Below are 15,574 nucleotides of genomic sequence, written 5' to 3'. Positions count from 1 at the left end.
GATTTGTGTTCATTTAATATGTTTCCCATTTATTTGGTAAGAATGCATAGCAAACATATGATTTTGAAAATGGTTGCAAGTTTTTTAATAAAATAATTTTGAACTAGAAAGTATTAGTTGAGATTAATCTGGAAATTAAATTTTTAATTGATAACACGAAGTACGCAAGATCGAAAAAATGTAAATTCCAAAATTTTTTTTTTATTTTAGTGATAAGTCTGGGAGAAAATTTTTTATTTTTTAAGCCGGTATTTGGGATTAAATATTTATTTTTATTTTTTCCTTCTGGTACTTAGGATTAGAAATTTGAAAATTATTTTTAATTTAGAGTTTCGGTATTACAAAATAAAAAATTAAGTAATTAAAAAGATAATTCGCGTATTCTTCAAATGGCAGTTTATATAATTAATATGTATATAAAGTTAGTCTACAACTTCATAAAAAACATACCAGACATTTTGGATTTCAGCACTTGAATTTAACCTGCACAATTTTCACAAAAGTAATATATAAATTATTGCTCCAGAAATAAAGCCTCCATTTTTCTACGCAACATCTGGCCGCACATGCACTTGTATACAAACAACATGCCGCAATTCTCTCCGTTTTGTTGCCGGCCAAGATATGTGTTGGTTTTCTGTTCGCCTGGTAGAAAAGAGGGAAGCGAAACTCTTTTGGCGGGGTCTATTTCGCTGCTCGCTAGTTGGTTCGGCCACAGAAGGCACGGCAAGCGTAGCCCAAATCCAACCGGCGTCCGTTGGTGGTGTGTCTTCATTGCGCACCGTGTTTATTGTTGTTGCATAACAAGCGGTAATTTGTTCTTTTGTGTCGTGCCAAACCCCAATTGAGACATGGCAATGAATATCACAATCGTTTTTTCAATCGTCATACCTACTACCTACCTATTAAGTGAATGCGAATGAACATGGCTATGGATGTTTCTCACCCGCTTTACGAAACCAAAGACGTTATTGAATGGCTACTGCTCTGCCCACCCCTCTGTTGATGGGCATGGAAAATCAACGTGAATGGTTAGTGTTGACGGATACATTTCTGCATGCATGAATATATTCTTAGCACAAATTGCCTTTCTGTGTGGCCTAATGTTTGATATTCGCTTTCGCTTGTATACCCCTCTATACGCTTCGCAACAACAATGAACAGCGAGTATCTCATAAAAGGGGAGTAATTATGGCTGGCAAATTGGCAAGTTGGTGTAGTGGCTAACTGAGCAGAAAATTGATTCATAGGGGGCGTGGTTCTTGGTACATGAAAAGGTCTATAATTTCTGTTTTAGTTAACATGCTTACATGCCTTTTGTAATGTATTTAATTGGAAATAGAGTATCACATACAAGTTGTCTGGTATAAATGTATGTAATTTAAAATCTTTATCGCCATCCACAATAACTATTTGGTAAGTAGTAACATATAAATTTATGCGAAATTAGAAATTGTCAACGTTTTTATTTAACACAGGCACGTTTATGTGACGATTAGGACTGAAGTAGGCAAGTAGTGAGCTTAATTTAATGCTCAATCATACAATAATGTACTACAAAAGTATTTAATCTATATGTTATCGATATCGATTTCCGTATTCTTGGTCAAAGTTGTTATTTAATAACTCGAATATGACAATTATGACTGAAGTTTGTATGTACATATGTAGGTAAAACTAAGGCTCTCTGTTCATATAATATTGGGTTATTGCTCATTCATAAAGTGATTTATTTTAAATAAACAAAAATCATGAAGAAATAAATTAGTAAAGTATCTACATGTTATTGACAATAATCGAATCGAACGCTTATTATTTATTAGCACTTATGTTTCTTTATTTACACATCAAATTATGGATGGACACCGATGTCGCAATAGAAACACAAACCTTTAACTCTATTACACTTAAGCTAAAATACCCCACACAAATAAAAAAATTTCCATATAAGAACTTGATTTTGATCTGTCAGTTTGTATGGCAAATAAGCAGACTCAGATCGATATCTCAAATACTGAGCAACTTGTTCGCGTATTTACAGACTCTTAATTTACTTAGCTCGTCACGCTGATCATTTATATAAGTATGTATATACATATGTATGTATATATTTTATAGGGTCTCCGACGCTTCGTTCTGGGTATTAAAACTTCGTGACAAACTCAATTTACACTGTTTTTAGAATTCTTAACATTATTAATAATTTCCAATCGTTACTATACTAAATGATTTTTTTGTTGTAATGCGAACATATGTGTATATGTATGCAGTTTCAACAGAAAACAAAATAACAGCTACATATACATATATTTTTGTAATCGATTCTAAGTCAGTGATTTAACAGAAGTCATTTTCACTTGATTCGCATTTATATAGATGCACAGAATAATAAGTATATGTGCTTAAAAAAAAATAAAAACATATTGATTGAATTTTCCAAAAAAAAAAAAAACATCTATAATAAAAAACATAATTCAAATTTTTTTGAATAAGTAGTAGATATAAATGTTACTAAAATCAAACTAAAATTTTTGACAACTATCTGATTACTTTATAGAAAAAACTTAAAACCTTACTTATTTATCTTCAAAACGGTTGAAATTGGTATAATTAGCGAGTTTTCTATCATTATTAATTTACGGATCGATGAATTAAATTTCTATACCCTTTGTATTAATATTTATGATAATATGAAACAAGGATTAAAGGATGGAGATTAAATTGTTATAATGATGAAAAAATAATATTAATAGTAAATTACTTAAAAAATCATCAATGAAACATCTGAACGCCATCTATAGGTGACATTTGTAAAAAGCAGCATAGACAGAGAACGTATGATATACGTTCTCTTAAAAACGTTCTCTGCTTCTTCTTGTACTATTTGACAAATGTCAAGGAATATAGACATTTCTTTTTGACAGATAAAACGCTTTAATTTGTGGTATTTGCTCGAATTTATAGCGTTAAATTCGCAAAGAACGCGCTCATTTTGTGCTTAATTTACGTGAAAAGTGTAGAAAATCGAGTAGCGTGTATTAACGCTGCTATTTAAATAAAATTTTTGCATTTTCTGTAGTAATTACTGCATGCGGCGACTGCGGACTTCAACGAAGGCGCAGACGGCTGGGGCAGCGACGGCGACAACGACGACGACGAAAGGTGGTGTTGCCAGCAATAGTAGCTGTGGTGGTGCATCAACAGTGTCAACCGGAATAACGCCGCATGCGGATTGTAAAACAACAAGCCACAATAGCAGTTTCAGTGGAAGTGGTGGTAGCAATAATTTGACAACAAGCAACAGCAGCAGTGGTGCTACAGCAGCCATCACAACCGCCGTTGTAACAGCAAAAGCAGGTGCGGGACGTCAGAAACACAACAGCATGGACGTTAAGCTGAGTGGGGATGTATTTAAGAACTTTGAAAAGACTGGAAAGAGTGAATTGTATGTGACCGGAAATAATAAACGGAGTGAAATGCGTTCATTACAATATTGCTTAAACGAAATATTTTTATTTTAGTTTGAAGTTCTTAAAACAACAAGTGAAGGAAAATGATAATCCGATTTTTGGCAAAAATGACGAATTTAAATTCGGAATCTCCAGGGCAATCTACGATCTGCTATGGCATGGACTACGTTGCACGTTGAAAAAAGATACAGTGCTAAATACTTTAGCCGATGTTGTGGTAAGTAAACGCGAGTTATTGTATGCCTACATATACATACATACCGAATGCCATTGTGTGCAAATTTTACATTAAATGAAAAGTAAATATGCCAAATTTTGTATTTCAACGCAGACGTTGCATACTGATTTTCCATCGGTTATACTGGACATTGTAAATATATTGGATGCAGAGACTTCTCTAATGACTGATGGCATACAAGAAGAGCGGCTCATGTTTAGTCAGATTATTAAAGATCTCGACAAGGTAATCTCGGATAAGCTAATAAAAGAGCGTTTGGAAATCGATACGCTGCAAGATGTAGGCATTGTAAAGAACAAGGTGTTCTACACCAAATTTATTAAGATAAAAACAAAGCTTTAGTAAGTTTGATATTTTACCAAATGTACGTTTAGCATACTGACTATAATTTCAGCTACAAACAGCGTCGCTTTAATCTTTTTCGGGAGGAGAGCGAAGGCTATGCCAAGCTAATCACCGAACTAAATCAAGATTTCGAGGAGGGTGTGACTGCCACAAGCATAATGGATATCATAAAATCGCTTATAGGTATGCATTATAATTGGTGTGTCAAATATGGAATTGTATGTATTTGTAAATTTTTTTTTTCATATTAAAGGCTGTTTCAATTTGGACCCCAATCGCGTACTTGATATAATTATTGAATCATTTGAAACACGTCCCGAGCGGCGGCATCTTTTCATACCGTTATTACGCGCGTACATGCCAAATGGTTCAATTATATGTGAAGTACTCGGTTATAAATTTCGCTACTTTGCCGACACAAGAACGCCACGTTCGCTTTTCCATGTTTGTTCACTGCTTCTGAAATATGGCGTAATCGAGCTACATGATATATATCAATGGGTGAGTATGATTGCCAATTTATTACAAGAAAGCGACACTAAACGCTAATATTTTCTAAAGCTTGCGCCAGTTGATAAAAATATTACAAGCGAATGGGAAAACGATCTAGCGGAGGCGAAAGAATTTGTGCGCAAACTAAATATAATAGTAACAAATAAAGATAAAGAACATGTGGAGCCAGAAATGGAGAAACCTTACGATGAAGTAACTAATTTTAAAAATTTAAATTATCATAACTAATTTTTAAATTCATCAAAATCTTAGGAAAAGTACTATGCCAACCAGAAATTCGGTTTGTGTGAGGGTCTGCTCAAAGTTGGTGACTGGGAAAATGCTTATAAAATTATCAAAAAACTACCGGAGCAATCCGTTGCTGTGCATGAGTCCATTGCACGTGCGCTCGCCGAACTAATTCACATTTCTATCGATTATGTGTATACGGAAAAATGTTTTAAAGCGAATTCACGTCGTTCCAAATTGACTGATGATAAGAAATTGCTGCAGAAATTGCAAGCTCGTGAATTTTCTGAACTTCGCAACTATACCATACCGATGGTGATAGCTCTCGGTCCTGCTTTACATTTTGACACAGTGCTCATGTATAAACTTATACGTATATTGCGCACAATAATGACCGATATGGGTGTGGATAGTCTGAATGCGCCCACACCAAACACCGAATCAGAAACATTGTACTTCGAGGTGATGACTGTTATGGACGCAGCAATATTACCGGCACTTTCCTACCTAGACTGCAATTGCCCTATGGCTGAAGAGATTTGGACTGTATTAAAATTCTTTCCGTACCATTTTCGGTAAGCAGAAACTTCAGTTATGCCTATTGTTATACCCTGAACAGTGTACATTAAGTACGCCACGATTATAAGCGTGATGAGCTGAGTCGATTTCATGTCCGTCTGTATATACGAGAACTAGTCCCTCTGTTTTTGAGATATCGCTCTGAAAATATGCACATGTCTTTTTCTCCCCAAAAAGCTGTTCTTCTGTCGGAATCGCCGATATCCGACCACTATAACATCTAGCTACCATACAAACTGAACAATCAAAATGCAGTCCTTGTATAGAAAACTTTTTTATTTGACAGCATATCATTATGAAATTGGTCAACAATTATTGGCCAAGGCAACGGTACAATCTCCAAAGAAATATTTTAGATTGGACCTCTATAATATATAGCTGCCACATAAAGCGAAACGAACCTTATTTGAGTCTTTGTATGACAAAAAAATTATTTGGCGAGGTATTTTCACGAAATATGATATGAAGTATTGTTGTTGTTGTCGTTGTAGCGGCAGAATTCTGCCGAGTTGACAGTCCAGCCGGATAAAATTCGGTTCCGTATACCCGACTGTCGTGGAAACGAACATGCATTATTGTCCAAGGCAATGTTACAATCTCCGAACAAATTGTTCAGATCGTACAACTATAGCATATAGCTGCCATATAAACAGAACAGAACATAAAGTCTTTGTATGGAAAACTTTTTTATTTGACAACATATCTTCACGAAATTTGACATGAATTATAGTCCAATGCTACGGTGCGCTCCCCTTTCTTTTAGATCAGACCACTATAGCATATAGCTGACATATAAACTGACCGAACAAAATCAAGTTCTTATATGGAAGATTTATTATTTGTGATAGGTATACTATCTTCGGTGCAACCGAAGTTAACAACGTTTTCTTGTTTTTAATTTCTGTTAATCTTTGCCTGCAATTTTCGGCACAACAGTTATAGTTTGTATGCGCGTTGGAAGAACGACACATACCTGGTGCATCCTGTGCTAATACGACGACGTGGTTTGGCACACAAAAATATCAAGGCTTTAATGAAGCGCGTCAGTAAGGAGAATGTAAAGCCGGTGGGGCGTCTTATCGGCAAGTTGAGCCATTGCGCACCTGGCTTTCTCTTCGATTATGTATGTTACATAAATTTATATGGTATACAAATTTTAAAATTATACATATTTTTCACAGATCCTACTACAAATTCAAATATACGATAATCTAATTGGGCCTGTAGTCGATTCATTGAAATATCTCACATCGTTATCGTTCGACTGTTTGGGCTATTGTCTCATTGAAGCGCTAGCAAAGGCGGATAGGGATCGCTTTAAGCATGACGGTACCTCGATTTCACTGTGGCTACAAAGTTTAGCCTCTTTCTGTGGTGCGATATTCAAAAAGTATAACATCGAGCTTAGTGGCTTGCTACAATATGTTGCCAATCAACTAAAGTCGCAAAAGAGGTTTGTTGTTGTAAATTTTTTGTTAAACGACTATTAAATGATTTGCTTTTTCTCATTTTCCAAAGCTTGGATCTGTTAATTCTAAAGGAAATTGTGCAAAAAATGGCTGGCGTAGAATCCGCCGAAGAAATGACAAATGAACATTTAAATGCCATGTGCGGTGGTGAATTGCTGCGTGGTGAGGTGAGTATACCGTTGTTAATCGAATGTACAACATTTTTGTATTTAAAACATATCTTCTACAACTTACAGGCCGGCTACTTCAGTCAGGTGCGCAACACGAAGAAGTCTTCACAACGTTTGAAGGATGCACTCGCCAATAATGATTTGGCTGTTGCCATATGCTTGCTCATGGCTCAACAAAAACACTGTGTCATCTATCGTGAGACTGCGCAAAGTCATCTTAAGCTTGTTGGCAAATTGTACGATCAATGTCAAGATACCTTGGTGCAATTTGGCACATTTCTTGGCTCTACATACTCGGTGGATGAATATGTCGAACGTTTGCCATCTATCATCGCCATGTTGCAGGAGTATCACATCAATGCCGATGTGGCGTTCTTCTTGGCACGTCCAATGTTCACACATCAAATCAATGTAAACTCATATATAATTTTTTTTATTTTAATTTTCAATTAATAAATTATTGTTTACTTAAAAAACAGCAAAAGTACGATCAGTTGCGCAAGGCGGACCCCAATGCAAAAAAGTTGACTACCAATCAAAAATTGCAAAAATATCTAGAAGCCACCAATTTAATTATGAACCCTATTGTTGAGTCTGTGCGTCCGCTACATGGTCCCAAAGTTTGGGAGGATATTAGTCCACAGTTTTTGGTGACTTTCTGGTCGCTTAGTATGTACGATTTGCAAGTACCCGCCGAGAGTTATCAGAAGGAAATTTCTAAATTGAAACAATTGTCACAGCAGGCAGCAGAATCCAAAGATTCGGTAATTACAAAAAAAAAAAATTAAAAAAATTAAAAAAAAAAATTTTAAAAACAAAAAAAATAATATAAAAAACAGTAATAAAAATAAAAAATAATAAAAAAAAAATAATTAAAAAAATAATTAAAAAAATAATTAAAAAAATAATTAAAAAATAATAAATAGCACTGATAAAAAAAACAAAAAAATAATAATACTGATAAAAAAAAAGTAATAAAAAATAAATAATAAAAAAATATAAATTAAATTAATAAATAATACAAAAAAATATAAATTAATATATTATATAAAAATAATAATAATAAAAAATAATAATAAATATAATAATAATAAAAAAAATAATAATAAAAAAAATTATAATAAAAAAAATAATAATAAAAAAAAAATTATAAAAAAAAAATTATAAAAAAAAAATAAAAAAAAAAAATAAAAAATAATAATAAACAAAATTTAAAAAATGTTTAACTGAAAAAATAAATATTTATTTATTCACCACAGAATGCCTCTAAGAACAAGAAAGAGCAGGAGCGCTACATTGCTTTAATGGATAAGCTACAAGATGAACGTAAGAAACAGCAGGAACATGTCGATAAAATTCTACAACGCTTACAACAACAAAAGGACAATTGGTTCCTTTCGCGTTCGGCAAAATCGGCAAAAAATGAGACTATTACACAATTTCTACAGCTGTGCCTGTTTCCAAGGTAGCATTCTTTATAATAAATAAATTTTATATTAGATAGTAAAAATATAAATTTTTTATATTACCAGATGCACCTTCACTGCCCTCGATGCGCTCTACTGTGCGAAATTCGTGCACACCATACACAACCTGAAGGCTGCCAATTTCTCCACACTACTTTGTTATGATCGGGTTAGTATGCGTCTAATTAGTCGCAATAACTTTTCATACGCTGTTTAAGGTATATTAAGTTTGCCACGAAGTTTGTAAGATCCAGAAGGAAACGACGAAGACTCTTTAAAAATATATATATAAATGATTACTTTGAAAATCTGAGTCGATTTAGCCATTTCCGTCTGTCTGTGTATATACTGGAACTAGTCCCTATTTGAGATATCGATCTGAAATTTCGCACACGTCCTGTTCTCCCTGAGAATATGTTCATTTATCAGAACCACCGATATCGGACCACTATAGCATATAGCTGCCGTACAAACTGAACGATCAAAATGAAGTTCATGTATAGAAAAAATTTGTTTGTTTGACGAGATATCTTCACGAAAATTGGCATGAATTACTGTCTAGGGCAGCGCTACAATCTTTCAATATATTGTTCCGGTCGGACCACTATAGTATATAGCTGCCATACAAACTGAACGATCTAATTCAAGCTCTTGTATGGAATACTTTTATATTTGACAACTTATTTTCAAGAAATTTTGCATGGATTATTGTTCAAAGCAACGCTACAATCGCCGAACAATTGGTTTAGATTAAACCACTTTAGCAGATAGCGGCCATACAAACTGAAAGATCAAGATTAAGTTCTTGTATGCAAAACTTTTTATTTGTGAAGGGTATTACAGCTTCGGTGCAGTCGAAGTAAATGTCTTTTCTTGTAATAAATAAATTTGATTTTAGATATTCTGCGACATCACCTACTCGGTCACATCGTGCACCGAAAACGAGGCCACACGTTATGGTCGTTTTCTTTGCGCCATGTTGGAGACGGTAATGCGTTGGCATGCCGATCAGGCGGTCTTCAATAAAGAATGCGCCAACTACCCCGGTTTTGTTACGAAATTTCGTGTAAGCAATCAATTCTCCGAAGCGAACGATCATGTCGGCTATGAAAATTATCGTCATGTCTGTCATAAGTGGCATTATAAAATCACCAAAGCCATTGTATTCTGTTTGGACTCTAAAGACTATATGCAAATACGCAATGCGCTCATCATACTCATGCGTATACTACCACATTATCCTGTGCTCGCGAAATTGGCGCAAATTATCGAAAGGAAAGTGGAGAAAGTGCGTGAGGAGGAGAAGAATAAACGTCCCGATTTGTTTGTCATTGCCTCCAGCTACATTGGACAGCTGAAAACGAAAGCCGCGCAGATGATTAAAGAGAGCGATTTCCATCAAGTGACTGAGCGGCAGATGCGCGTTGAATCGGCAACGGCAGCGGCCACGGCTGCAGCGAACGCCGCCGCTATTGCACCAACGGCGAGTGGGGCCACACTAGCTAGTGTGACGGTGTTGGCAGCAAGCAATGGCGGCAGCGTTAATGCAAATGTCATTAACTTGGTCGATGCAGCGGCTAAAGCTGCGCAACTAACGGTGCAACAGACAAGCGCTGCGCAGCACGAAGCTACGTCCGTCGTGGCAAGACAAGTGAGCAACGGTGATGTGAAGAGTGGTGAGTTTCTATGCGCTGTTGCCAAAATATATAAATATATAATTTAACTATAACAATTTTTTTTTAAGCTGAAAAACGCGAGAAGGAAAAGGTAGTGAAGCAGATCATTAAAATGGAACGTGAACCAATAACAAGCCCTGCTTCAAATAACACAGTTAATGAGCTGGATACGCGTTCCACAACGATTTTGTTAAATGAACGCAATGAGCACGGCGAACGCCGCAGCAGCAGTCGCACCTTGAAGGATGTGAAGAAGGAAGAACGCACGCGAGAGCGTGAACGCGAACAACGAGAAAGAGAACGTGAAATACAAAGAGAACGCGAAAAGGAACGCGAACAGCGCGAAAGGGAACGTGAAAAAGAGCGTGAACAAAGAGAAAGGGAGCGTGAGTTGCGAGATTTGCGTGAACGCGAGCGTGAGCGTGAACATCGCAGTCATAACGATGAAATCGATTTAGCTGGTGGCGGTGTTGGTGGTGGTGCCACCATTGGTAGCAGTTCAACCGCTGGTAGTACTATGATTTCCACACGTTCCAAACGCGACAAGCGACGCGGCGAAGAGCGTTATCGGCTAGAGTCGCCGGCCTTGGAGCATATTGAAGTGCTGGAGGGTAAGCATGAGCATCACGAATATGAACGTGAACGGGATAGAGAACGTGAGCGAGAGCGTGCCAGGGACTTGAGTTCAGTTTCCAATGAAAGCAATGGTTCTTCGATGCATCGACGCAGTCAGGATATTATTGAATATGATAAAGGTAAGTAAAAGAAAATGAAGAAAATGTGCCGATCCTATCATAGCGGCTCCACAAAAAACAATCTTTTCACACAAGAATTTGATTTTGAACGATCAGTTTATATGACAGCTATATGATATAGTGGTCTGTTCTGCAAAATATCTTGTGAGCTTTTAGCTTTGACTTGGGCAATAATCTATGTTAAATTTCGCGAAGATAGCTCAAATAATTTTTCTATGCAAGGACTTTTTTGGTTTCGATCAATCAATTTTTATGGCAGTTATATGCTATGGTGGCCCGATCTGAAAAATTTGTGCAGCTATCTTACCGTTGCCTTGCAAAATAATTCATGCGAAAATTTCGTGAAAATATCTCGTTGAACAAAATAGTTTTCCATGCAAGCGAAATTTCAAATCGATATCTCAAAAACTGAGGTGCTAGTTCGTGTCTCTACAGACGTAGATGGCTAAGTCGAGTCATTTATATATATTATAGGGTCTGCGACGTTTCCTTTCGGGTGTTACAAACTTCGTGGCAAATTTAATATACCCTACTCAGTTTACAAAATAAAATGTTAACGATTAATGATCCACTGTGATAAGCGCTCTTAATTGCTCACTAATAACCATAAAACACACATAAAATCTCAAATACAATTTCTAACGTTTGAAATCACTTTACAGATACCAAACGCCGCAAAGTGGAAGCCACGACGACCTCTTCGTCCAACTCAAAGGTTAGTATTTTGATGCAAACGTAGTTGCTAAGACAGAGAGGCGGCCTTTTTGTGGAGTGCAGCAGATGTGACAATGCCCAGCCATTTGACACTACAGTTATAAATAAAAATTTAAGCCAAAACAAAACAACCAATCGCAACTTAAACAACCACTGTTTAATGCTAACATTTTTATCAACTATAACAACAACAACAACAACAGCAATATTTTTGAACTGCTGCCAGTAGGGAAAGAAGTGAAAAAGGCGAAAAAAAAGTAAACAAGCATTTCAACGAAACTTAAAACAATAAAAAAAAAATACAACAAAAAAACTGTCAATGAATTCAACAGCGTCAGCAAAAGATGTACGATTAAATCGACGAAACTCTTTTGACATCTTTTATAACATTGCAACAACAACTTAAAGTGATACACCATTCTATTTTTAGTAAGAAACACCACCGCGTACATATACACACCAGCGTGTCAAACACGCTGCGTCAAAGCAAAGTTTACCAAAATGACTGTACTTATTTGTATGAAAACGAAAAGTTAATTAATTGCATTTAAATTGCTGCACAGAAGTATGTTGACGTTTTTTTTTAAATAAGTAGCACGAATTTAATATGTAAAAAACTATAAACTCATATAAATTGAAATATTAAAAATTTTGAAATGAATGCAATTTTTGAAGAAAAATTTAAAAAAATGAATGTTAGAATTAAATATTTTTGTTTTTTATATACAAGAAATGCACTCGAATGTGATTAAAAATACCTGTATTTGAGCAAAAAATGTAAAAACTGGTCAAATTTGTACTTAAGCACTTAAGCATAAGCTTTAGCTGTTAAGTTTAGGTAATTGTTAAATATTATGTAAATATATGTATGTGTGTGTCAGATAAAAACAATGAGCAACTCTACCTAAAACAACAGTGGGCTATTTGAAGGAAGAGCAACTAAACGGAACACAATTTTTAAACGTTAAGCAAATGATATGCGTGGCACCACAGCAGTACCACATTTCATTATCTGAAATTTCTATATACTTGGAGCTCACCTGGAACCATTTTATGTCAGCGGAAGATCATCAGAGCAGCTTACAAGCTAGCAGAGAAGAAAATACATCAAATACGACACATTTTAGAGCTTGAATGACAACCGATGCGGCAATTATGAAGCATAATTTCAGCCTCCGTGACTATTTCGCATACTGGATATGCTGAAAGGAACATCCACAACACTAATTTCTACTTTGAAAAAGACATACCTTGATAAGCAACTAGACCCTGATGATAAAAACTGCAAGAATTAATCATAAATCAGCACTTGAAGACAGCTAGACAACGAGGGAGCAACAAACAACAGTTATCCAGAACAGCATCGTTTTAAAACCCGCAAGATGAGTAGATAATCAACGCTAAACAACGTTTCAAATCTATCTAATGGAGACAGTGAACGAGAGAGGATGAACGATGGTGGAAAATTCCTCCCGGGTCCGCAGCTCTCAAGGAGGTTCGGTGCTCTGCAATAATTTATAATGTAATTTTACAAAATAATGGATTAGTGGGCCCGTAACTCCTTCTCGGGCCCCGATTTTCGCTTTACGGCCTTGAATTGAGAAGAAACCCTGTACATATCCAAAGCAACAACTATCGATTACTATTTTATAAGCGAGCATGCTCGGAGACATTCTTTACATCAGATGAGCGAAACAACGAATATCAACATATCTCTTCTTGGATCACAAAAGCAAGATTTTATTTTCACAACGCGCCTGCACTTCGCGCTTGTTTTGAAGTCTAAATTAGAAAATAGATATAGAAGATCAACAACTGAAGCTCAACATATTTCTACCACAACTGGCAGTTCACGGTTTATCCCGGCCAACTGGAGAGAAGACTCTGGCAACTTGACTCACATGCGAGATAGATATGCCTCCTCGATAGACGTCACTATAAACAATGTTTACCAGAGTGACCAGCGATTGGGAACGCCAATTTCGGGATAGATTGCTGATTTCCATACAACAAGAACTACATTCATTATGGAACTTCACATAAATTTGAAGAATCTCACTACGTACCAACAAGTAATAAAGTGTACCACCTCTAGTACATCACCACAGCCTAACGGTTAAAACTTGAGAACTCCCGCAACGTTATTTTTCTGCTTTCTCAGTGCATGGAATGTTCTGTTAAGTCTGTGCCATCTATAAAGTGGACCGAAATTTCAAGATGGGACAATTTTTTGAAGACTAGAAGACGATTTTCTACTTTTGTGCCTCCAACATGTCTGCTTTAATGTTTGTACGCCAATAGTATGTTCGTTGAGACAACTATCAACTACGCCACAGCAGCCGAATTAAAATTCATTAAAAAATAAGTACACCTTAGCAAACAAAAAACATCTTCAAAGAATATGGGTCGTCTAAACAACAAAACAAAAACAACCTCTTATCAAATAATAAATCCGTCGTGCGTTTTATGGAACTGAGATACCGTGAAAGTTCGATGCAAATCACTCGGTCACTGTTGAGCATAACCCAAGTATCATCAAATATATTCTAAACATTTCGAAGTGTCTTTCTCTCCGCTGCCTGCATACGTAATTCTTCTTGCGCAGTTTTGTTGTTAGTCGTTGGTTATAAGCGAGCTGCGGTGATCGAATGGTCGGTAAGTGGGTAGCGGGTGGGTGGAAGTTGTATTAAAAGAAAACTAATAGCAATTTGTGTGAGAGAGAGGGAGAGAGAGATAAAACAAAAATTACAAAAAAATACAAAAATGTAAAAGTTTAGTATATAAAGTTTTCACAAAAAAAAAAAATTTATAACCAAAAATAGATATACAATATATTACTAACAATAAAAAAATATTAAAGAACAGTAAAACACTACACAACACAAAAATCAAGTCGTGTATGCGGAATTTTATGGAAATATGATATAATTTAATTTTGTCTAATTACAGAAGCAGATTACAGAAGATTTGATTGAGAGTACAAAGAAAGAACGCGCCATAAAGAATAAAGAACGTAAGGAAAAGCTAACCGAGGAGGAGAAAGATGCACGCAAGGAACGCAAATTGGGACGTAAACGTGAGCGACTCGAGGAGAATTCCAATGCAGAGCATAAGCGGCGAAGAGAAGGTAAATACTATATTAATCAAAAATATTTTTTAAACGTCAAACTCAAATACCGTTACTTTGTTGAATTTTTTCTAGTGCAAAACGGCGATGATGATTTGCGCGAGCGTGATAAATATCATACAAGGGTAAACACGCTACTTTTATTTCTACGATTTCAATTCAAAAATGAATTAATTATATAATTTAATACAAAATTTTGTAATTATAGGAAAAGTCACCACACTTGCGCAGCGAAACACGTGAACGTTCGCACGAGAAATTCGAACGCGATCGCAGCACACGTGAGGAGCGCTTATACACTTCGAAGTCTACACGCTCGCGCATTGGCTATTAGTGTGCAGACGGAACACGAGTTTTACAAATATTTGTTTTTAGATTTAAAATTGACAACAACTACCGCATTAGATACAGCAACCAATTCAATTAGTACTCTAAATATCCATTTTAATTTTATAAGAGCGCCAAAAAGAAAAAAAAAACGAAAAAATAACACAGCAACAAAAGCAACTCCAACTCAACCACAGCGAACATTTCATTTAATTATAAAATAATATTATACTACAATCTCTTTTAAGTTTTAAGTAAACTTTGTATGTATTCATGTAGTTTGACATTCAAGCTCGCAGCAATTTCAACAGCAAATAATAAAAGCCACCTATTCAGTTAATAAATAGTCCACTGTTGTAAGTTTTTTTGTTTTTATATAAATTGATAAAAACAAAAAGTGATTGTACAAAAACAAAAAAAAAATTTAAAGTAAAAAATAAAAAATAAATATTTATAGAAAATAAGAGCTGAGCGTTTACGCTTAACAATAAAGTAAT

The 15,574-nt window shown here is 35.5% G+C and overlaps 1 protein-coding gene across 1 annotated transcript; it reads left to right on the top strand.

Annotated features, from left to right (window-relative positions):
• The first annotated feature begins 2,913 nt into the window (after positions 1-2,913).
• On the top strand, positions 2,914-15,421 carry tho2 (THO complex subunit 2-like protein). The gene is made up of 20 exons (XM_036366873.2): positions 2,914-3,445; positions 3,522-3,687; positions 3,802-4,049; positions 4,103-4,236; positions 4,307-4,554; positions 4,615-4,758; positions 4,819-5,369; positions 6,310-6,496; positions 6,555-6,826; positions 6,892-7,009; positions 7,079-7,423; positions 7,492-7,776; positions 8,272-8,477; positions 8,545-8,647; positions 9,377-10,154; positions 10,223-10,909; positions 11,572-11,624; positions 14,573-14,750; positions 14,826-14,875; positions 14,959-15,421. Exons 1-20 carry the CDS (start codon positions 3,090-3,092, stop codon positions 15,082-15,084), a joined length of 5,235 nt encoding a protein of 1,744 aa, XP_036222766.2. The 5' UTR covers positions 2,914-3,089; the 3' UTR covers positions 15,085-15,421.
• The last annotated feature ends 153 nt before the right edge of the window (positions 15,422-15,574 follow it).

The sequence above is a fragment of the Bactrocera oleae genome, chromosome 3 (assembly GCF_042242935.1).
Source record: "Bactrocera oleae isolate idBacOlea1 chromosome 3, idBacOlea1, whole genome shotgun sequence".
Classification (NCBI taxonomy): domain Eukaryota; kingdom Metazoa; phylum Arthropoda; class Insecta; order Diptera; family Tephritidae; genus Bactrocera; species Bactrocera oleae.
Note: the sequence above shows the minus strand (reverse complement) of the source record. Positions and strands in the feature narration are given on the sequence as shown.